The sequence below is a fragment of the Littorina saxatilis genome, linkage group LG9 (assembly GCF_037325665.1).
Source record: "Littorina saxatilis isolate snail1 linkage group LG9, US_GU_Lsax_2.0, whole genome shotgun sequence".
Lineage (NCBI taxonomy): Eukaryota > Metazoa > Mollusca > Gastropoda > Littorinimorpha > Littorinidae > Littorina > Littorina saxatilis.
Genome location: NC_090253.1, coordinates 66117870 through 66141322, shown reverse-complemented (window position 1 = coordinate 66141322; position 23453 = coordinate 66117870). Strand labels below are relative to the sequence as shown.

Here is a 23453-nt window from a genome sequence, read left to right as displayed (position 1 = left end):
GTTCCACTGTAGTGAAAGTAACGCTGACCACACTCACTCTTTCCTCTGTTCCACTGTAGTGAAAGTAACGCTGACCACACTCACTCTTTCCTCTGTTCCACTGTAGTGAAAGTAACGCTGACCACACTCACTCTTTCCTCTGTTCCGCTGTAGTGAAAGTAACGCTGACCACACTCACTCTGTCCTCTGTTCCACTGTAGTGAAAGTAACGCTGACCACACTGACCACACTCACTCTTTCCTCTGTTCCGCTGTAGTGAAAGTAACACTGACCACACTGACCACACTCACTCTTTCCTCTGTTCCACTGTAGTGAAAGTAACACTGACCACACTGACCACACTCACTCTTTCCTCTGTTCCACTGTAGTGAAAGTAACGCTGACCACACTGACCACACTCACTCTTTCCTCTGTTCCACTGTAGTGAAAGTAACGGTGACCACACTCACTCTGTCCTCTGTTCCACTGTAGTGAAAGTAACGCTGACCACACTGACCACACTCACTCTTTCCTCTGTTCCACTGTAGTGAAAGTAACACTGACCACACTGACCACACTCACTCTTTCCTCTGTTCCACTGTAGTGAAAGTAACACTGACCACACTGACCACACTCACTCTTTCCTCTGTTCCACTGTAGTGAAAGTAACACTGACCACACTGACCACACTCACTCTTTCCTCTGTTCCACTGTAGTGAAAGTAACACTGACCACACTGACCACACTCACTCTTTCCTCTGTTCCACTGTAGTGAAAGTAACACTGACCACACTGACCACACTCACTCTTTCCTCTGTTCCACTGTAGTGAAAGTAACGGTGACCACACTCACTCTGTCCTCTGTTCCACTGTAGTGAAAGTAACTCTGACCACACTCACTCTTTCCTCTGTTCCACTGTAGTGAAAGTAACACTGACCACACTCACTCTTTCCTCTGTTCCACTGTAGTGAAAGTAACGGTGACCACACTCACTCTTTCCTCTGTTCCACTGTAGTGAAAGTAACACTGACCACACTGACCACACTGACTCTTTCCTCTGTTCCACTGTAGTGAAAGTAACTCTGACCACACTCACTCTGTCCTCTGTTCCACTGTAGTGAAAGTAACGCTGACCACACTCACTCTTTCCTCTGTTCCACTGTAGTGAAAGTAACACTGACCACACTCACTCTTTCCTCTGTTCCACTGTAGTGAAAGTAACGCTGACCACACTCACTCTTTCCTCTGTTCCACTGTAGTGAAAGTAACGCTGACCACACTCACTCTTTCCTCTGTTCCACTGTAGTGAAAGTAACGCTGACCACACTCACTCTGTCCTCTGTTCCACTGTAGTGAAAGTAACACTGACCACACTCACTCTTTCCTCTGTTCCACTGTAGTGAAAGTAACGGTGACCACACTCACTCTGTCCTCTGTTCCACTGTAGTGAAAGTAACGCTGACCACACTCACTCTTTCCTCTGTTCCGCTGTAGTGAAAGTAACGGTGACCACACTGACCACACTCACTCTTTCCTCTGTTCCACTGTAGTGAAAGTAACTCTGACCACACTCACTCTTTCCTCTGTTCCACTGTAGTGAAAGTAACGGTGACCACACTCACTCTTTCCTCTGTTCCACTGTAGTGAAAGTAACACTGACCACACTCACTCTTTCCTCTGTTCCACTGTAGTGAAAGTAACACTGACCACACTGACCACACTCACTCTTTCCTCTGTTCCACTGTAGTGAAAGTAACACTGACCACACTCACTCTTTCCTCTGTTCCGCTGTAGTGAAAGTAACACTGACCACACTGACCACACTCACTCTGTCCTCTGTTCCACTGTAGTGAAAGTAACGCTGACCACACTCACTCTTTCCTCTGTTCCACTGTAGTGAAAGTAACACTGACCACACTGACCACACTCACTCTGTCCTCTGTTCCACTGTAGTGAAAGTAACGCTGACCACACTGACCACACTCACTCTGTCCTCTGTTCCACTGTAGTGAAAGTAACACTGACCACACTGACCACACTCACTCTTTCCTCTGTTCCACTGTAGTGAAAGTAACACTGACCACACTGACCACACTCACTCTGTCCTCTGTTCCACTGTAGTGAAAGTAACGCTGACCACACTCACTCTTTCCTCTGTTCCACTGTAGTGAAAGTAACACTGACCACACTGACCACACTGACCACACTCACTCTTTCCTCTGTTCCACTGTAGTGAAAGTAACGGTGACCACACTCACTCTTTCCTCTGTTCCACTGTAGTGAAAGTAACTCTGACCACACTCACTCTTTCCTCTGTTCCGCTGTAGTGAAAGTAACACTGACCACACTCACTCTTTCCTCTGTTCCACTGTAGTGAAAGTAACGGTGACCACACTGACCACACTGACCACACTCACTCTTTCCTCTGTTCCACTGTAGTGAAAGTAACGGTGACCACACTCACTCTTTCCTCTGTTCCACTGTAGTGAAAGTAACTCTGACCACACTCACTCTTTCCTCTGTTCCACTGTAGTGAAAGTAACGGTGACCACACTCACTCTTTCCTCTGTTCCACTGTAGTGAAAGTAACGGTGACCACACTCACTCTGTCCTCTGTTCCACTGTAGTGAAAGTAACACTGACCACACTCACTCTTTCCTCTGTTCCACTGTAGTGAAAGTAACGGTGACCACACTCACTCTTTCCTCTGTTCCACTGTAGTGAAAGTAATGGTGACCACACTCACTCTGTCCTCTGTTCCACTGTAGTGAAAGTAACACTGACCACACTCACTCTTTCCTCTGTTCCACTGTAGTGAAAGTAACTCTGACCACACTCACTCTTTCCTCTGTTCCACTGTAGTGAAAGTAACGGTGACCACACTCACTCTTTCCTCTGTTCCACTGTAGTGAAAGTAACGCTGACCACACTCACTCTTTCCTCTGTTCCACTGTAGTGAAAGTAACGCTGACCACACTCACTCTTTCCTCTGTTCCACTGTAGTGAAAGTAACGGTGACCACACTCACTCTTTCCTCTGTTCCACTGTAGTGAAAGTAACGGTGACCACACTCACTCTTTCCTCTGTTCCACTGTAGTGAAAGTAACGCTGACCACACTGACCACACTCACTCTTTCCTCTGTTCCGCTGTAGTGAAAGTAACGCTGACCACACTCACTCTTTCCTCTGTTCCACTGTAGTGAAAGTAACGGTGACCACACTGACCACGCTGACCACACTCACTCTGTCCTCTGTTCCACTGTAGTGAAAGTAACTCTGACCACACTCACTCTTTCCTCTGTTCCACTGTAGTGAAAGTAACGCTGACCACACTCACTCTTTCCTCTGTTCCACTGTAGTGAAAGTAACGCTGACCACACTCACTCTGTCCTCTGTTCCACTGTAGTGAAAGTAACGCTGACCACACTCACTCTGTCCTCTGTTCCACTGTAGTGAAAGTAACTCTGACCACACTCACTCTTTCCTCTGTTCCACTGTAGTGAAAGTAACGCTGACCACACTCACTCTTTCCTCTGTTCCACTGTAGTGAAAGTAACGCTGACCACACTCACTCTGTCCTCTGTTCCACTGTAGTGAAAGTAACGCTGACCACACTCACTCTTTCCTCTGTTCCGCTGTAGTGAAAGTAACGCTGACCACACTCACTCTTTCCTCTGTTCCACTGTAGTGAAAGTAACGGTGACCACACTCACTCTGTCCTCTGTTCCACTGTAGTGAAAGTAACGGTGACCACACTCACTCTTTCCTCTGTTCCACTGTAGTGAAAGTAACGCTGACCACACTGACCACACTCACTCTTTCCTCTGTTCCACTGTAGTGAAAGTAACGCTGACCACACTCACTCTGTCCTCTGTTCCACTGTAGTGAAAGTAACTCTGACCACACTCACTCTTTCCTCTGTTCCACTGTAGTGAAAGTAACGGTGACCACACTGACCACACTCACTCTTTCCTCTGTTCCACTGTAGTGAAAGTAACACTGACCACACTGACCACACTCACTCTTTCCTCTGTTCCACTGTAGTGAAAGTAACGCTGACCACACTGACCACACTCACTCTTTCCTCTGTTCCGCTGTAGTGAAAGTAACGGTGACCACACTCACTCTGTCCTCTGTTCCACTGTAGTGAAAGTAACGGTGACCACACTCACTCTTTCCTCTGTTCCACTGTAGTGAAAGTAACGCTGACCACACTGACCACACTCACTCTTTCCTCTGTTCCACTGTAGTGAAAGTAACGCTGACCACACTCACTCTGTCCTCTGTTCCACTGTAGTGAAAGTAACTCTGACCACACTCACTCTTTCCTCTGTTCCACTGTAGTGAAAGTAACGGTGACCACACTGACCACACTCACTCTTTCCTCTGTTCCACTGTAGTGAAAGTAACGCTGACCACACTCACTCTTTCCTCTGTTCCGCTGTAGTGAAAGTAACACTGACCACACTGACCACACTGACTCTTTCCTCTGTTCCACTGTAGTGAAAGTAACACTGACCACACTGACCACACTCACTCTTTCCTCTGTTCCACTGTAGTGAAAGTAACGCTGACCACACTGACCACACTGACCACACTCACTCTTTCCTCTGTTCCGCTGTAGTGAAAGTAACGCTGACCACACTCACTCTTTCCTCTGTTCCACTGTAGTGAAAGTAACGCTGACCACACTCACTCTTTCCTCTGTTCCACTGTAGTGAAAGTAACGGTGACCACACTCACTCTTTCCTCTGTTCCAGCTCCCACTCCAGTCGTGCCAGCATCTGCTGGTGAGGGTCCTCTGTGGTCACCTTCTGCACACACATTATGTACACTTGTGTCACACACAGACCTTCTGCACACACATTATGTACACTTGTGTCACACACAGACATTATGTACACTTGTGTCACACACACACCTTCTGCACACACATTATGTACACTTGTGTCACACACACACACCTTCTGCACACACATTATGTACACTTGTGTCACACACACACACCTTCTGCACACACATTATGTACACTTGTGTCACACACAGATCACACACACATTATGTACGCTTGTGTCACACACAGATCACACACACACATTATGTACACTTGTGTCACACACACACCTTCTGCACACACATTATGTACACTTGTGTCACACACAGATCACACACACACATTATGTACACTTGTGTCACACACACACCTTCTGCACACACCTAATTTACACTTGTCACACACACAGATCACACACACACATTGTGTACACTTGTGTCACACACAGAGATCACACACACACATTGTGTACACTTGTGTCACACACAGAGAGCACACACACACATTATGTACACTTATGTCACACACACAGATCACACACACACACATTATGTACACTTGTGTCACACACACAGATCACACACACACACATTATGTACACTTGTGTCACACACAGAGAGCACACACACACACATTATGTACACTTATGTCACACACACAGATCACACACACACACATTATGTACACTTGTGTCACACACACAGATCACACACACACACATTATGTACACTTGTGTCACACACACAGATCACACACACATACGCATTATGTACACTTGTCACAGACAGACATCACACATGTGCACACACACTTTATGTACACTTGACTCACGTCACAGAGAGAGATCACACACACTTTATGTACACTTCTGTCACACACAGAGATCACACATATGCGTACATATGCACACACACACATGATAGCAAGAGAACACAAGACACACATGACAGGGAGACTACTGTGTCACCCCCCCCCCCCCCCAGACTCTGCAGAGTTGTCTTCTATGTCGCTGACTAGAAACCTGTCAATTGTAGAGTCCTGTTTGTGATGGGGCATGGCTGCTGCTATCTGCTTGTATGTAGAGTCGTGTTTGTGATGGGGTATGGCTGCTGCTATCTGCTTGTATGTAGAGTCCTGTTTGTGATGGGGTATGGCTGCTGCTATCTGCTTGTATGTAGAGTCGTGTTTGTGATGGGGTATGGCTGCTATCTGCTTGTATGTAGAGTCGTGTTTGTGATGGGGTATGGCTGCTGCTATCTGCTTGTATGTAGAGTCATGTTTGTGATGGGGTATGGCTGCTATCTGCTTGTATGTAGAGTCGTGTTTGTGATGGGGTATGGCTGCTGCTATCTGCTTGTATGTAGAGTCGTGTTTGTGATGGGGTATGGCTGCTATCTGCTTGTATGTAGAGTCCTGTTTGTGATGGGGTATGGCTGCTGCTATCTGCTTGTATGTAGAGTCGTGTTTGTGATGGGGTATGGCTGCTGCTATCTGCTTGTATGTAGAGTCCTGTTTGGGATGGGGTATGGCTGCTGCTATCTGCTTGTATGTAGTGTCGTGTTTGTGATGGGGTATGGCTGCTGCTATCTGCTTGTATGTAGAGTCCTGTTTGTGATGGGGTATGGCTGCTGCTATCTGCTTGTATGTAGAGTCGTGTTTGTGATGGGGTATGGCTGCTGCTATCTGCTTGTATGTAGAGTCGTGTTTGTGATGGGGTATGGCTGCTGCTATCTGCTTGTATGTAGAGTCGTGTTTGTGATGGGGTATGGCTGCTGCTATCTGCTTGTATGTAGAGTCGTGTTTGTGATGGGGTATGGCTGCTGCTATCTGCTTGTATGTAGAGTCGTGTTTGTGATGGGGTATGGCTGCTGCTATCTGCTTGTATGTAGAGTCCTGTTTATGATGGGGTATGGCTGCTGCTATCTGCTTGTATGTAGAGTCGTGTTTGTGATGGGGTATGGCTGCTGCTATCTGCTTGTATGTAGAGTCGTGTTTGTGATGGGGTATGGCTGCTGCTATCTGCTTGTATGTAGAGTCGTGTTTGTGATGGGGTATGGCTGCTGCTATCTGCTTGTATGTAGAGTCGTGTTTGTGATGGGGTATGGCTGCTGCTATCTGCTTGTATGTAGAGTCGTGTTTGTGATGGGGTATGGCTGCTGCTATCTGCTTGTATGTAGAGTCCTGTTTGTGATGGGGTATGGCTGCTGCTATCTGCTTGTATGTAGAGTCGTGTTTGTGATGGGGTATGGCTGCTGCTATCTGCTTGTATGTAGAGTCCTGTTTGTGATGGGGTATGGCTGCTGCTATCTGCTTGTATGTAGAGTCGTGTTTGTGATGGGGTATGGCTGCTGCTATCTGCTTGTATGTAGAGTCCTGTTTGTGATGGGGTATGGCTGCTGCTATCTGCTTGTATGTAGAGTCGTGTTTGTGATGGGGTATGGCTGCTGCTATCTGCTTGTATGTAGAGTCCTGTTTGTGATGGGGTATGGCTGCTGCTATCTGCTTGTATGTAGAGTCCTGTTTGGGATGGGGTATGGCTGCTGCTATCTGCTTCTATGTAGAGTCGTGTTTGTGATGGGGTATGGCTGCTGCTATCTGCTTGTATGCACTTGGGAACCTTTGCCTACCCTGTACCCATAGCAGTTTTTGTAGGGCTAAGAAATTAACTCTACAATCTCTATCTTGCTTGACTGGCTTTGCCTTCAAAAGCAATTCTTGTGCTTTTGGCACACGGTTACACACACATGCATAATCTTGTACTCACATACCAAATGATCAAGGTTCAATTGATACAAAAATGTTTTCTATCCTGGTGGCCCACAAGGTTTTGGGCTAATATTACCAGTTTCTGTGTGTGTGGACTTTAAATAATTAATTAAGAATAAAACTCACACTGCGAGAAACATCCTCTGGTGCGTCTCGGTAGAACTCTTCCACGGGAACCAGCTCTATCTCCTCGTGTTTAGACCTGCGTGACACACAATGCACATTTAACACACACTCTCTCCACATAGACCTGCGTAACACACAATGCACATTTAACACACACTCTCTCCACATAGACCTGCGTAACACACAATGCACATTTAACACACACTCTCTCCACATAGACATGTGAAAAGAAAAAAAAAAGCACAAGCTTACATTACTCCCCCTTCCCCTGACACCCAATAGAAATGAAACCAATCAATTACCTTCCCCTGACACCCAATAGAAATGAAACCAATCAATTACCTTCCCCTGACACCCAATAGAAATGAAACCAATCAATTACCTTCCCCTGACACCCAATAGAAATGAAACCAATCAATTACCTTCCCCTGACACCCAATAGAAGTGAAACCAATCAATTACCTTCCCCTGACACCCAATAGAAATGAAACCAATCAATTACCTTCCCCTGACACCCAATAGAAGTGAAACCAATCAATTACCTTCCCCTGACACCCAATAGAAGTGAAACCAATCAATTACCTTCCCCTGACACCCAATAGAAATGAAACCAATCAATTACCTTCCCCTGACACCCAATAGAAGTGAAACCAATCAATTACCTTCCCCTGACACCCAATAGAAATGAAACCAATCAATTACCTTCCCCTGACACCCAATAGAAGTGAAACCAATCAATTACCTTCCCCTGACACCCAATAGAAATGAAACCAATCAATTACCTTCCCCTGACACCCAATAGAAGTGAAACCAATCAATTACCTTCCCCTGACACCCAATAGAAGTGAAACCCATCAATTACCTTCCCCTGACACCCAATAGAAATGAAACCAATCAATTACCTTCCCCTGACACCCAATAGAAATGAAACCAATCAATTACCTTCCCCTGACACCCAATAGAAGTGAAACCCATCAATTACCTTCCCCTGACACCCAATAGAAATGAAACCAATCAATTACCTTCCCCTGACACCCAATAGAAGTGAAACCAATCAATTACCTTCCCCTGACACCCAATAGAAGTGAAACCCATCAATTACCTTCCCCTGACACCCAATAGAAATGAAACCAATCAATTACCTTCCCCTGACACCCAATAGAAGTGAAACCAATCAATTACCTTCCCCTGACACCCAATAGACATGAAACCAATCAATTACCTTCCCCTGACACCCAATAGAAGTGAAACCAATCAATTACCTTCCCCTGACACCCAATAGACATGAAACCAATCAATTACCTTCCCCTGACACCCAATAGAAGTGAAACCAATCAATTACCTTCCCCTGACACCCAATAGAAATGAAACCAATCAATTACCTTCCCCTGACACCCAATAGAAGTGAAACCAATCAATTACCTTCCCCTGACACCCAATAGAAATGAAACCAATCAATTACCTTCCCCTGACACCCAATAGAAATGAAACCAATCAATTACCTTCCCCTGACACCCAATAGAAGTGAAACCAATCAATTACCTTCCCCTGACACCCAATAGAAGTGAAACCAATCAATTACCTTCCCCTGACACCCAATAGAAGTGAAACCAATCAATTACCTTCCCCTGACACCCAATAGAAGTGAAACCAATCAATTACCTTCCCCTGACACCCAATAGACATGAAACCAATCAATTACCTTCCCCTGACACCCAATAGAAGTGAAACCAATCAATTACCTTCCCCTGACACCCAATAGAAATGAAACCAATCAATTACCTTCCCCTGACACCCAATAGAAGTGAAACCAATCAATTACCTTCCCCTGACACCCAATAGAAATGAAACCAATCAATTACCTTCCCCTGACACCCAATAGAAATGAAACCAATCAATTACCTTCCCCTGACACCCAATAGAAGTGAAACCAATCAATTACCTTCCCCTGACACCCAATAGAAGTGAAACCAATCAATTACCTTCCCCTGACACCCAATAGAAATGAAACCAATCAATTACCTTCCCCTGACACCCAATAGAAGTGAAACCAATCAATTACCTTCCCCTGACACCCAATAGAAATGAAACCAATCAATTACCTTCCCCTGACACCCAATAGAAATGAAACCAATCAATTACCTTCCCCTGACACCCAATAGAAATGAAACCAATCAATTACCTTCCCCTGACACCCAATAGAAATGAAACCAATCAATTACCTTCCCCTGACACCCAATAGAAGTGAAACCAATCAATTACCTTCCCCTGACACCCAATAGAAGTGAAACCAATCAATTACCTTCCCCTGACACCCAATAGAAATGAAACCAATCAATTACCTTCCCCTGACACCCAATAGAAATGAAACCAATCAATTACCTTCCCCTGACACCCAATAGAAATGAAACCAATCAATTACCTTCCCCTGACACCCAATAGAAATGAAACCAATCAATTACCTTCCCCTGACACCCAATAGAAATGAAACCAATCAATTACCTTCCCCTGACACCCAATAGAAGTGAAACCAATCAATTACCTTCCCCTGACACCCAATAGAAATGAAACCAATCAATTACCTTCCCCTGACACCCAATAGAAGTGAAACCAATCAATTACCTTCCCCTGACACCCAATAGAAGTGAAACCAATCAATTACCTTCCCCTGACACCCAATAGACATGAAACCAATCAATTACCTTCCCCTGACACCCAATAGACATGAAACCAATCAATTACCTTCCCCTGACACCCAATAGACATGAAACCAATCAATTACCTTCCCCTGACACCCAATAGAAATGAAACCAATCAATTACCTTCCCCTGACACCCAATAGAAGTGAAACCAATCAATTACCTTCCCCTGACACCCAATAGAAGTGAAACCAATCAATTACCTTCCCCTGACACCCAATAGAAGTGAAACCAATCAATTACCTTCCCCTGACACCCAATAGACATGAAACCAATCAATTACCTTCCCCTGACACCCAATAGACATGAAACCAATCAATTACCTTCCCCTGACACCCAATAGACATGAAACCAATCAATTACCTTCCCCTGACACCCAATAGAAATGAAACCAATCAATTACCTTCCCCTGACACCCAATAGAAGTGAAACCAATCAATTACCTTCCCCTGACACCCAATAGAAGTGAAACCAATCAATTACCTTCCCCTGACACCCAATAGAAGTGAAACCAATCAATTACCTTCCCCTGACACCCAATAGAAATGAAACCAATCAATTACCTTCCCCTGACACCCAATAGAAGTGAAACCAATCAATCACCTGGAGGAGTTATTATGTTCAAAACTCCAAGCAAGTTGACATAAAACACATGCTCCTGTGTTTGTTTGGTAGGCATATATATATTTATATATACAGGGTGTCTCAAAAAAAAGTACCCGATTTTATTTCAATACTACAGACAAGTCAGTAACTTAATTGAAATCATTTTTGCGTGATATTGTAGTCAGTTCATAGAAGTTTTGTCACCAGTTCACAGCTTTCAGTTGAGATCGTCTGTTTCTTCAAACCACGTGATCAATGTAGCCACCCCGTTTTCCAATGACAGACTGCATCCTCATTGCCATATTGTTCATTACATTGGGGAATGTTTCCTGTGGGATGTTCTGGATTTCTCTGAGAATATTTGCCTTCGGTTGTTGTAGGTTTCTTATTCTGGGGTACATATTGACGTATTAGCAATTACATAGTAGTTTTTTCATTTCTCGGTACTGATGTTTTAATGTCTTTTTGGCTACTTTTTTTTTTAGACACCCTATATATATATTCCCCTTCTTCCCCCTCTCTTCCATTTAGCATTTCTCGCTCTCCCTTTCTATCTCTCTCGCACAGACACACTATCTCTCTCGCACAGACACACTATCTCTCTCGCACAGACACACTATCTCTCTCGCACAGACACACTATCTCTCTCGCACAGACACACTATCTCTCTCTCACAGACACACTATCTCTCTCTCACAGACACACTATCTCTCTCGCACAGACACACTATCTCTCTCGCACAGACACACTATCTCTCGCACAGACACACTATCTCTCGCACAGACACACTATCTCTCTCGCACAGACACACTATCTCTCTTGCACAGACACACTATCTCTCTCTCACAGACACACTATCTCTCTCGCACAGACACACTATCTCTCTCGCACAGACACACTATCTCTCTCGCACAGACACACTATCTCTCTCGCAGACACACTATCTCTCTCTCACAGACACACTACATGTATATCTCTCTCACAGACACACTATCTCTCTCACACAGACACACTATATCTCTCTCACAGACACACTATCTCTCTCGCACAGACACACTATCTCTCTCGCACAGAGTGACAGACACACTATCTCTCTCTCACAGACACACTATCTCTCTCGCACAGACACACTATCTCTCTCGCACAGGCACACTATCTCTCTCGAACAGACACACTATCTCTCTCGCACAGACACACTATCTCTCTTGCACAGACACACTCTCTCTCTCGCACAGACACACTATCTCTCTCGCATAGACACACTATCTCTCTCACAGACACACTATCTCTCTTGCACAGACACACTATCTCTCTCTCACAGACACACTATCTCTCTCGCACAGACACAGTATCTCTCTCGCACAGACACACTATCTCTCTCGCACAGACACACTATCTCTCTCGCACAGACACACTATCTCTCTCGCACAGACACACTATCTCTCTCTCTTAGTCTTACACATTATTCTCTCTCTCTCTCTCACACACACACACACACACACACACACACACACACACACACACACACACACACACACACACACACACACACACACACACACACACACAAAGGAAGATAGGTATTGTACTGACTTGAACTCCAGACACTTGGTAATTTCCTTCTGTAGATGCATGGCCTCGTACAGCAAGTTCTGTTGCTGCAGGTGGTACTTCTCTATCCTCTGTTTGGCCTGCAGGAACATCACCATGTCATATCATCACTGCTGCCATCATCATTATCATATTTCATTCTTAATATTTTCACAGTCGTCATCATCCCCATTTTCTTCATCAACGTTATCATTAGTCTTTTGATTGTTTCCAAACTATCCAAATATACAGGATGTGCCTTACAACTTGGGTCCAAATATACAGGATGTGCCTTACAACTTGGGTCCAAATATACAAGATGTGCCTTACAACTTGGGTCCAAATATACAGGATGTGCCTTACAACTTGGGTCCAAATATACAGGATGTGCCTTACAACTTGGGTCCAAATATACAGGATGTGCCTTACTTCTTCTTCTTCTTTGTTCATGGGCTTAGACTCCCACGTTCACTCATGTTTTTAGCATGAGTGGATTTTTACGTGTATGACCGTTTTTACCCCGCCATTCAGGCAGCATACGCCGATTTCGGGGGAGGATGTGCCTTACAACTTGGGTGCAAATGTTCACCATGAATCCTGAGCCTTGTTCGTCAAGTATGGCTTAACGCAAATCCAGAATTTAACAACTAGTCCTCCACGCGAGAAACTCTCTATACCATAGGTCACAAATTATTATTATTATTATGATCATTTTTATGCGCCTAATCTAGATATAGCCCTAGGCGCTTACATATTAATTTCTGCCGTTTGAAATGGAATTTTTTACAGACAGACAGACAAACAGACATTTTTTACACACAATATATAACGCACTCGAATCGGCCAGTAAAGCTCAGTAGCCTATTAGGCGAGCATTCACCTTTCACGGCTTTTATTCCAAGTCAAACGGGTATTCGGTGGACATTTTTATCTATGCCTATACAATTTTGCCAGGAAAGACCCTTTTGTCAATCGTGGGATCTTTAACGTGCACACCCCAATGTAGTGTACACGAAGGGACCTCGGTTTTTCGTCTCATCCGAAAGACTAGCACTTGAACCCACCACCTAGGTTAGGAAAGGGGGGAGAAAATTGCGGCCTGACCCAGGGTCGAACACGCAACCTCTCGCTTCCGAGCGCAAGTGCGTTACCACTCGGCCACCAGACCTGTTTACCCCCCCAAATGAAAATCAGGAATGCAACTGGTACTTTTCCGTAATTTGAGGCATCTTTGAGTAATCTTTTTTATCAACCATAAACCAGCTCGAAAACGATTAAACGAAACGTTAATTCGCGCGCTACCATGCAAAACAAGTACAAAATTGATAACCATGTTTAACAGTATTGTACTACACACACAGAAGCTTGATCACACACACCACAAACACAAGACACAGGATAATTGATATATATGCAAGTTAACAAAGACAAGTTTACTTTATCTAAAAAAAACAAAAACAGTATTCAGGGGCGGAGCAAGAGGGCTAGAGTGGGGGGGGGGGGGGGGTACAACCTGGGGTCCGGGGGTTGGGGGGTCTGGCTGACGAATTTTAGCTATTTTATTAACAATTTGTGGCTTATCCTTGATTTTAAACATGATAAACTGGTGTCAGCAGCCACTCGTTATTTCTTTTAAAGTTAGTATTAAATAATGGCTATTTATCTTCATTGATATCTGCTCCGGACAACAACAAAAATTTCACACACAGAAAATGTTTTTGTTTGTTTTTTCCACAGACTGAATTTTTGTGTTTTTTGTTGCTTTTTTGACAGCAAGGGGGGGGGGGGGGTCCGGAACCCCTGTAACATTCCCCCCCCCCACCCCCCTACTCCGCCCTTAGACTATTTACAGTCAAGATGCATGTGAACAAAACCACCTTACATTCTGTCACATCAGACATCCTGCATTAAAACCAGTCATAATAACTCGATCTCTCCAGAAGCTACCTTTAATTATAGAGGACCGATTCGTTTATTTCATTTAAACATTTTGTTGTAAGTTTTTCGATTCAAAGAACTGTGATCTTTGCTATATTGGAGAAATATTAATGGAGATCAGTTTTAGACTCAGAAAGACTTGAATTTCGGCAACAGCACAAGTCACTGATGAGCGCCACCAAAGACCTACATCTATGTCTCTGGTGTGACTGACCGTAGTGAGAGATCGGTTCGCAGGTCTGGGAGACTGATTCTGTGGAAGTAGAGACCTAGGTCAAATAAACTCGATGCGAAGCAGGCTTATGTTTTGCCAAACATAATTTCGTGTTTTTGTTTGTTTCCATGTTCATTTGTGTACTGCATTTTGTTAAAACTAATGCTGCGTCTAACCTCGGGACACGTGCCGCGACGTGACTCTAGCTTTGTTGTTGCACTGATCTCAAGTCGATCACCAAAATGAATGTGGTTCGCTCTTCTTAAACTTCACCAGACACCGCCACTTGACTTAATAGTTTTGCCGATATTTCTGTACAACTTTCGCTTTTTTGGTTGGCATTTCGTCCCCACAGAGATCGGACCAATGTCGATCTCAAAACCGCGGAATCCGACAAATAACTTGCTGTGCACATGCGCAGAAAAGGCTGTTTCGGTCAGTCTTGAAATCACAGTCCTGGTGACTACCACAATTTCGACTTCGAATTTTCACGCAGGAAAAAGGTTCTCTCGACCGCAATTTCCGGAATTTTCGGTAGATTTCCGTAATACCGGAATTTAGACCCCAAATCCGTAATAATTCCGGACAATCCGGGAGGGTAAACAGGTCTGCGGCCACCCAGTCCACAAATATCTGTATTCAGTAGTCAATATTCATCAATTACAATCCCCCCTCATTGCAATTTACCCACTTTTAGGAAACTGCTTTCACATATTTTCTGTTAACATCAGTAAATTGACATATTTATCCATTACAAAAAGGTTTTAGCTGGAGTGCCTTGGAGAATGAGAAACATAAAATTCATGAGCTTGCATCGATCATCCTTTTAAAGAGGATGAAAGTAGCTTGTTAATTTTAATGCTAGTTATTCTCCGAGGTGCCAAGAGATTGGGTTGTGACTAACTGTTAGTGTCCCACTCACTCTTGCTGTCCATGGTGTCTGCACTCACAGATTACTTCCCTTTGTTTGACACATATTAACATAGCGCTCTGCCTCATTTGATTAAAAATAACACTCCCTCTTTTTTTTTAAACCTGAATTTTCTCAGATTTTTTTCCCAGGTCTTAAAAAGGAAACGTGTGTAATTTACTATGAGTGTGAATACCCAGTTTCCAAACAGAAACAAATACAAACCTCATTTGTGCCTTCCCTTGCCTTGCGACAGCGAAAGTGTGCAAGGCGATTTAGCTTCTTCAATGCTGCGAACTGCACAGATACGTCCATCTTTCGTGCCTCCAGATCCCCAGCAGGAATGTTGCTATAATTCCATACCTATAGGACAAATGTCCTGAGTTCTTCAGCATCAATAGGACAATTGACCGCTTTCAGAAAGTCTAATAGGACATTATGAATTTGCGCCAAACAGCTTATAACACATTCCATGGAATTGTTCTAAAGTCATGCGCCCACACACACACGCACACACACACCCACGCGCGCGTGCTGTAGAACACACATATAATATAGTAAATACATTAACACAGTGTGCGTATAATGTTGTATTTGTTTAGTTTCAAAGAAACCACAAAAAAGAAACCAACATGAACAACTTCAGAGCTCTAACTTTGATTACAAACTGCATGATTTGGATAAAACTTGAAAAACAAAATGATCGGTTTGATCTAATGCTGATCTTTTGCAGGCTTTAGTTTTTTTTTTCAGCGGCATAATTCAGTGCTTCGTCTCGTATCGAAAACAAAAGCAGACGACAAATTTAGTCAGTTGGAGTTGTCTCCCGTACTCCTGTAGCATGCACTGATCTAAAAATAATCCACTATTTTTAGATCAGTGCGCTGCACCGAGACGGTTATACCCAAACGGCGCATACCGCAAACGGTTCGGAAATTCCCGACAAAAGAAAAGATCCGCACTGGCGCGGCACTGGCAACTCCAGTGTCAGCTGAACACGAGAGCGTTCGGTCTTTTAGAAGATTTGTATCTTGAAATGAAAATTAACGAATATCGCGCTGTCCTAAGGAATGGAGTACATATCGGACAATGACCACGCTCAGGCTAAAACGATAGGACATCTGACCGACATGCGGCAATGTGAATCGGACATTTGGGGATTTTCATCGATAAATGTCCGATGTCCGACGCCTAACGACATCCCTGCCTCAGGGGTCTGCACAATGAACGGCATTGTTATTATAAAAAAAAAACATCAAGACAGCCGACCTACTCACACTCTTGCCCTTAATTTGTCCGAGGACAGACTGGAAAAAAGCTGAAAGGACAGCCAAAAGAAAAAAAATCCACATGTATGCATGGTAAAAATTGACAGTTAAGTTTTCTTATCCTATCTTTGTCTTAAAAGTTAAATCTCAGCACTTAATTGGCATTTAAAGTTCAGTTCAGAAATGTCTCTCTGCTGAAAATACACCTGAATGTCTCCTTGCAGTCAGGTAAGAGTGAACAAAAGTGTGTTCGCTAAGTTGAGTACTTTGCTTCTGGATCTGGACAGGGTACGTTGCAGGGTACGTTGCAGGAGCCAGTATTGGCTATCGTCACAACGAAAACTGGGAGAGCGCAGCGCCTATTTAAAAATGACCTCTATTTATGGGCATAGTGATGTTAACATTTTTGCCCCACTTTCCTTGCTCTACAGTTTCTTTAAAAGTTCCTGTACTGTTCACTGCTGATTGCATGCCGAGTGGACAGTCCACCAGCTCATGGTTTCAGTTGGAGTTCCGGTTAAAAAGCTGGATAAAAACACTCTACTGTCTGATACTAGTAGGTAGTTTGGGCAGACCGCGTTGGTGATCCACCTGGCGCTGATGGAGCTGCGCCGGCGGGGTCTGCTGTGATAGTGCTTGCATGTGATGATGAGGGCATAGCGTACAAAGGTACATGTTAGTATATTACTGAAAGTGTAATCATCTTGTACATCTATATATATATACGACTAGTGTCTGTCTGTCTGTCTGTCTGTCTGTGTGTCTGTGCGCGATGCGCGGCCAAGGTTCTCGATGGATCTGCTTCAAATTTGGTGGGCTTATTCAGAGAGACCCCGGACACAACCTCATCGATGAGATATTTCAACAAGTGCTCTCAGCGCGCAGCGCGGAACCGATTTTGGTTCCACCTCAGCTATTTTGGTTCCACCTCAGCTTACCCGGGCCCCCATACCGACACACCATAGCCGCTACACCACATCACAACGCCAAAGTTCTCGGTGGATCTTTTTCAAATTTGGACACCGTATTCAGCTACACCCCGGACACAATATCATCGATGAGATATTTCAACACGGGCTCTCAGCGCGCAGCGCTGAACTCATTTTCGTTTTTGCGTTCATTTCACCATTATAAGTAACTCTTCCTTATCTTCTCCAGTGTTTGGCGTTTATCTCCCTTCCTTCGTGTGGCTTTCCCGTTCAGTTCTAAGTTACTATTACTATTTTTAGAATGTCACTGCGCTGTCCACTGCGCTGTCCACAACGCTTCCCTTGCACCCGTAAGTTGTTCTTACTGTCAAAGTGAAAAGGTCGAATCAATTTATAGCCACGCGAAAAATACACTCTCACCTATCTCTATATATTTATAGATACAGATATGCATATATATATACGGCTTCTCTGTGTGTGTGTGTGTTTGTGTGTGTGTGTAGGCAAAAACCTATGTATTATAGAGTTCTGTTTGTGATGGGGTCTAGCGGCTTTTGTCTGTCTGTATCAAGTCCTTAATGGCTCAAAACCGTAGGACTTTTAATATTAATTTTAACTGTCTGTATGTTCTGGCATGTGAGAAGCCACAGCAGATAATATAGGGCTAAGAAATAAGCTCTAAAATTCTCAATCCCGTTTGACAGGACTTCGCCTTTCAAAGGTGATTGTGGTGAACCGCCACGCTGTCTGTCTCTGTCGCACCGTTCACCCCAAATTCCCGTTTCTGAGGTACTATTTTTAGAATGTCACTGCGCTGTCCAGAACGCTTCCCTTGCACCCGTAAGTTGTTCGTACTGTCAAAGTGAAAAGGTCGAATCAATTTATAGCCACGCAAAAAATACACTCACCTATCTCTATATATTTATAGATATAGATATACATATTATATATATACGGCTTCTCTGTGTGTGTGTTTGTGTGTGTGTGTGGGAAAAAACCTGTTGATTGTAGAGTTCTGTTTGTGATGGGGTCTAGCGGCTTTTGTCTGTCTGTATGTTCTGGCATTTGAGAAGCCACAACAGAAAATATAGGGCTAAGAAATAAGCTCTAAAATTCTCAATCCCGTGTGACAGGACTTCGCTTGCAGAGGTGATTGTGATGAACCGCCACGCTGTCTGTCTCTGTCTCGCGATTCACCCCGGCGAAGCCGGGTATTCCTCTAGTTGTAGATATATAAAGCCAATCTCATTCTCCCTCTGAAGGGTTTGGTTCTCAAAATTACACATGCCATAAAAAAAGTAGTTTGTCAGGCAATAGATATATATATATCATAATCAACTTGCCGTTTTCTGCTTCTTCGTGGAATGAATGTCTTTCATGGCAGCACGGATTTCATTGCAGGAAGCCTTGAACTTGTCCACATCGTTTTCTGCATCACGTTTTTCTGCCTCCTCTTCTTCTGCATGGAACAAGGCCACCTCATTGTCCTGTGAAGAGGGAGTGAAAATGAAATCAAGTAAATACGCGATTGTTTGGACATGAACATTGAACTGCAATTAACTTTAGTGGTTAACCTGTCTTCTTCATCACGTTTATGAGGAAATCCCTTTACATGGCAACGATCATGGGCAGGGCAGATTTCTTTTACACTTACGGCAACGATGTCAGCTGTAGAGAACTCATCACCTTTAAACTGCAGGTTATAAGCTACCTAACGCTGGACCGGCATTCCAATGTGCACAACAGAGAGAGAGAGAGAGAGAGAGAGAGAGAGAGAGAGAGAGAGAGAGAGAGAGAGAGAGAGAGAGAGAGAGAGAGAGAGAGAGAAAGACAATGACAATGACAAATCTTTATTTTTCGAGGGTGACAAGAATAAGCATAGATATATGCTTTTTTTGCATCTGGCCCTCGCCCTAAAGAGGGACTAAACTATTTTACTATACAGTGGACGCCGGTTAATATGACCACTTTGGGACCGGGATAAAATGGTCATAATAAGCGGCTGGTCATATTAACCGATGTTAGAGAAAACGACTTAAAAAAAAATCGCAAAACGATACATTTTTTTTGTAATTAATTATAATAATTGTAAGAAAATGTAACTTGTTGGCAACACACACAAAATTAAATATGTGTACTGTACATTGTAGCCATTATAGATGACGTCCGTTGAAAAGAAATTGAAATGGAATGAAAAGTAAATGGAAGAAACGGCATATACACGTCCAAATGTTCACTTAGGGGCCTGGAAAAAATCACGGATGTTGTTCTGTGTGTTGGTGCTAGACCAGAGGAGATCCTTCACTTCATTGTCAAAGGCTCCAAACTTCTCCTCACGCTGTTTTCATTCTTGAGAATGTTTGTCAAAAATCCTCTGTTGACGCCCAACTGTGCAGCACTCTCACGCATACTACACGCTTTAAATTTGTCAATAAGTTCTAGCTTTTCCTCGGCTGTCCGATCTTGGCGTTTTCGTTTCGACATTGGTTTCTCTTGAATCAGACTGAAAGATTGGTTGGCTCGTGCTCTGTTTGCCAAAAAGAGAGAGAATAATGTTCGTGATCACTTTAGATTTATTCACGGGAAATAATGAAAAGATCGCACGCTTTTTTGCCTTTTTTATGACGCTCAGTCTCGGGGGAAAAAAAGAGAGAATAATGATCGCGACATTAGAGATCACTGAGCACTGATCACTTTAGTTTCATTCACGAAAAAAGAAAGAAAATATCGCACGCCTTTTTGCCTTTTTCAAAAAATCGTATGTATTTTTTCCCCCCCGAGTGATTTCAAACTGAAAAAGATGTGAACTTGTTGCCATTTTCTCGAAACAATGTGGCCATATTAAGCGGCGTTGTGGTCATATTAAGCGGCTTTTTCTAATACATAACAAAGAAGGACAATTCCGGACCGGGTAAAATTGGTCATAATACGCGGCTGGTCATATTAACCGCGGTCATATTAACCGGCGACCACTCTATATAATATCTATGACTAAGGAGGAAAAAGAAAAAAGAAAAAAAAAAAAAAGAGAGAGAGTGAGCTAACCTCATTGAAGATCCTAAGTTTTTAAATGTTACTGATCATCACATATTTTCTGACATACCTTTGAAGTTGCCACATCTAGAATTTTAGGTTTCTTTGGTTCAACAACAGGTTCAGGCTTTAGAAGCCGCTTCTTTTTCTTGTCAGCGTTCATGTCGGCTTTTCCAGCGTTCGACATCGCGTCTTGTGTCTACTTCCGGTGCGACAAATTTCTTTTTGTTTTCCCATGAAATATTGGATAGTTTAAAAGACACGGCTCGACAAGTCAGCGCGAAAATCTAGCAGACAACTAGAGTCAACAAGACTTTACTTTAAAAACACACGCACACATGAATTTTCTTTAATTTTAAACGTTCTTTCTGTCAATTTTTAGTTTGAAACACTATACTAGTCTTGCAGTGCTGAGGGCTGAGGAGGCCGAAGAGGCAGGACAGCCGGGCCGGGTGGTGGGCGGCGGGGGGTTTGGGGATCGGGGCCACCTGCTCTTCAACCGCCCCCCCCCCCCCCCCCAGCCCCACAAACTGACCTCCCTAGAAAAAGAGAATAGGCTAGGAAAAATTAAACCCTTTTATTAAGATTTTAAATTTTGAGGGGTTGCGCTCTCTCGTCTCCGTTGCGATGATAACCTAAGTCGGAAGGTTCCTGCAATGTATTGATCCTGATCTTGATCCTGAGAATACATATTTATTTTATTTTATATGGGAGATTTATATAGCGCTTGACGTTCTCTAAGCGCTTTACATATAAATTTCTGCCGTGTGAGATGGAATTATTTACACAATATATCACGCATTCACATCGGCCAGTAAATCTCAAGCCATTACGGCGAATATTTACTTTTCACGGCCTATTATTCCAAGTCACACGGGTATTTGGTGGACTTTCTACATTTAGTCAAGTGCTTCACCTGTGATAATCATGAGCAGAATTTAGACAAATCAAGAAAAACATTATCCAGGCTCTATCAGTCCTTTTTACATTTAGTCAAAACTTGACTAAATGTTTCAACATAGATGGGGAATCGAAACGAGGGTCGTGGTGTACGTGTGTGTGTGTGTGTGTGTGTGTGTGTGTGTGTGTGTGTGTGTGTGTGTGTGTGTGTGTGTCTGTCTGTCTGTCTGTCTGTCTGTGTGTGTAGAGCGATTCAGACTAAACTACTGGACCGATCTTTATGAAATTTGACATGAGAGTTTCTGGGAATGATATCCCCGGACGTTTTTTTTATTTTTTCGATAAATGTCTTTAATGACGTCATATCCGGCATTTTGTAAAAGTTGAGGCAGCACTGTCACACCCTCATTTTTCAATAAAAATGATTGAAATTTTGGCAAAGCAATCTTCGACGAAGGCCGGACTTTGGTATTGCATTTCAGCTTGGAGGCTTAAAATTTAATTAATGACTTTGGTCATTAAAAATATGAAAATTGTAATTAAAATTATCTTTTTATAAAACGATCCAAAAATACGTTTATCGTATTGTTCATCATTTTCTGATTCCAAAAACATATAAGTATGTTATATTCGGATTAAAACAAGCTCTGAAAATTAAAAATATAAAAATTATGATTAAAATTAAATTTCCGAAATCGATTTAAAAACAATTTCATCTTATTCCTTGTCCGTTCCTGATTCCAAAAACATATAGATATGATATGTTTGGATTAAAAACACGTTCAGAGAGTTAAAAATAATAGAGATATAGAAAAGCGGGCTATCCTCCTCAGCGCAACCGCTACCGCGCTTTTCTGTATTGTTAATTTCACTGCCTTTGCCACGAGCGGTGGACAGACGATGCTACGAGTGTACGGTCTTGCGGAAAAAAATGCAATGCGTTCAGTTTCATTCTGTGAGTTCGACTGAGCTTGACTAAATGTTGTATTTTCGCCTTACGCGACTTTTTTTTTTTTTTTTTTTTTATCTATGCCTATACATTTTTGCCAGGAAAGACCCTTTTGTCAATCGTGGGATCTTTAACGTGCACATCCCAATGTAGTGTACACGAAGGGACCTCGGTTTTTTCGTCTCATCCGAAAGACTAGCACTTGAACCCACCGGATAGTATCCTTGGCACAAAGGGTCAAAAATCCAAAAAATAAGCCCTAAAAAAAATATGCCCATATTTTTGAAAATATGCCCATATTTTTGAAAATAAGCCCTTATTTCTATAAATAAGGCCTTGTTTTAGAAATAAGGCCTAAAATATTTACAGCCATAAGGAAATAAGGGCATAATGAAATAAGGCCTTATTTCTGTTAAGGCCTTACTGAAATAAGGCCTTATTTCTGTTATGACCTTAAAAAATAAGCCCTTAAAAAAATATGCCCATAAAAAAATAAGCCCTTAAAAAATATGCCCATATTTTTCTGCGCATCGCTACTGCGCATCCGGAGCTAGAGCAAGATCAAGATGTTACACTGATATAAATCAAACAGTCATTTCATGTAAACAATGCTTACCTTGAGCGAACATACACCTCATCGGAAACCCCAATTCTCTCGCAATTTGCAATTTCAGCACAAATTCTTCTCAAAAATTCATCACGATCTCTGAA

The 23453-nt window shown here is 43.1% G+C and overlaps 1 protein-coding gene across 2 annotated transcripts in view; it reads right to left on the bottom strand.

Moving 5' to 3' along the window:
* LOC138976862 (THO complex subunit 5 homolog B-like) overlaps window positions 1-21110 on the bottom strand; it is a 64639-nt gene extending 43529 nt beyond the window's left edge. For both annotated transcript variants that reach the window (XM_070349753.1, XM_070349752.1), the window contains exons 1-6: window positions 20964-21110; window positions 19204-19347; window positions 15889-16026; window positions 12605-12702; window positions 7707-7782; window positions 4724-4794 (exon numbers count right to left, since the gene is read on the bottom strand). In XM_070349753.1, coding sequence (XP_070205854.1) covers window positions 4724-4794; window positions 7707-7782; window positions 12605-12702; window positions 15889-16026; window positions 19204-19347; window positions 20964-21080 — 644 coding nt within the window. In that variant the 5' untranslated portion in view covers window positions 21081-21110. The remainder of the gene's footprint in view (window positions 1-4723; window positions 4795-7706; window positions 7783-12604; window positions 12703-15888; window positions 16027-19203; window positions 19348-20963) is intronic.
* Between the last annotated feature and the right edge of the window lie 2343 nt (window positions 21111-23453).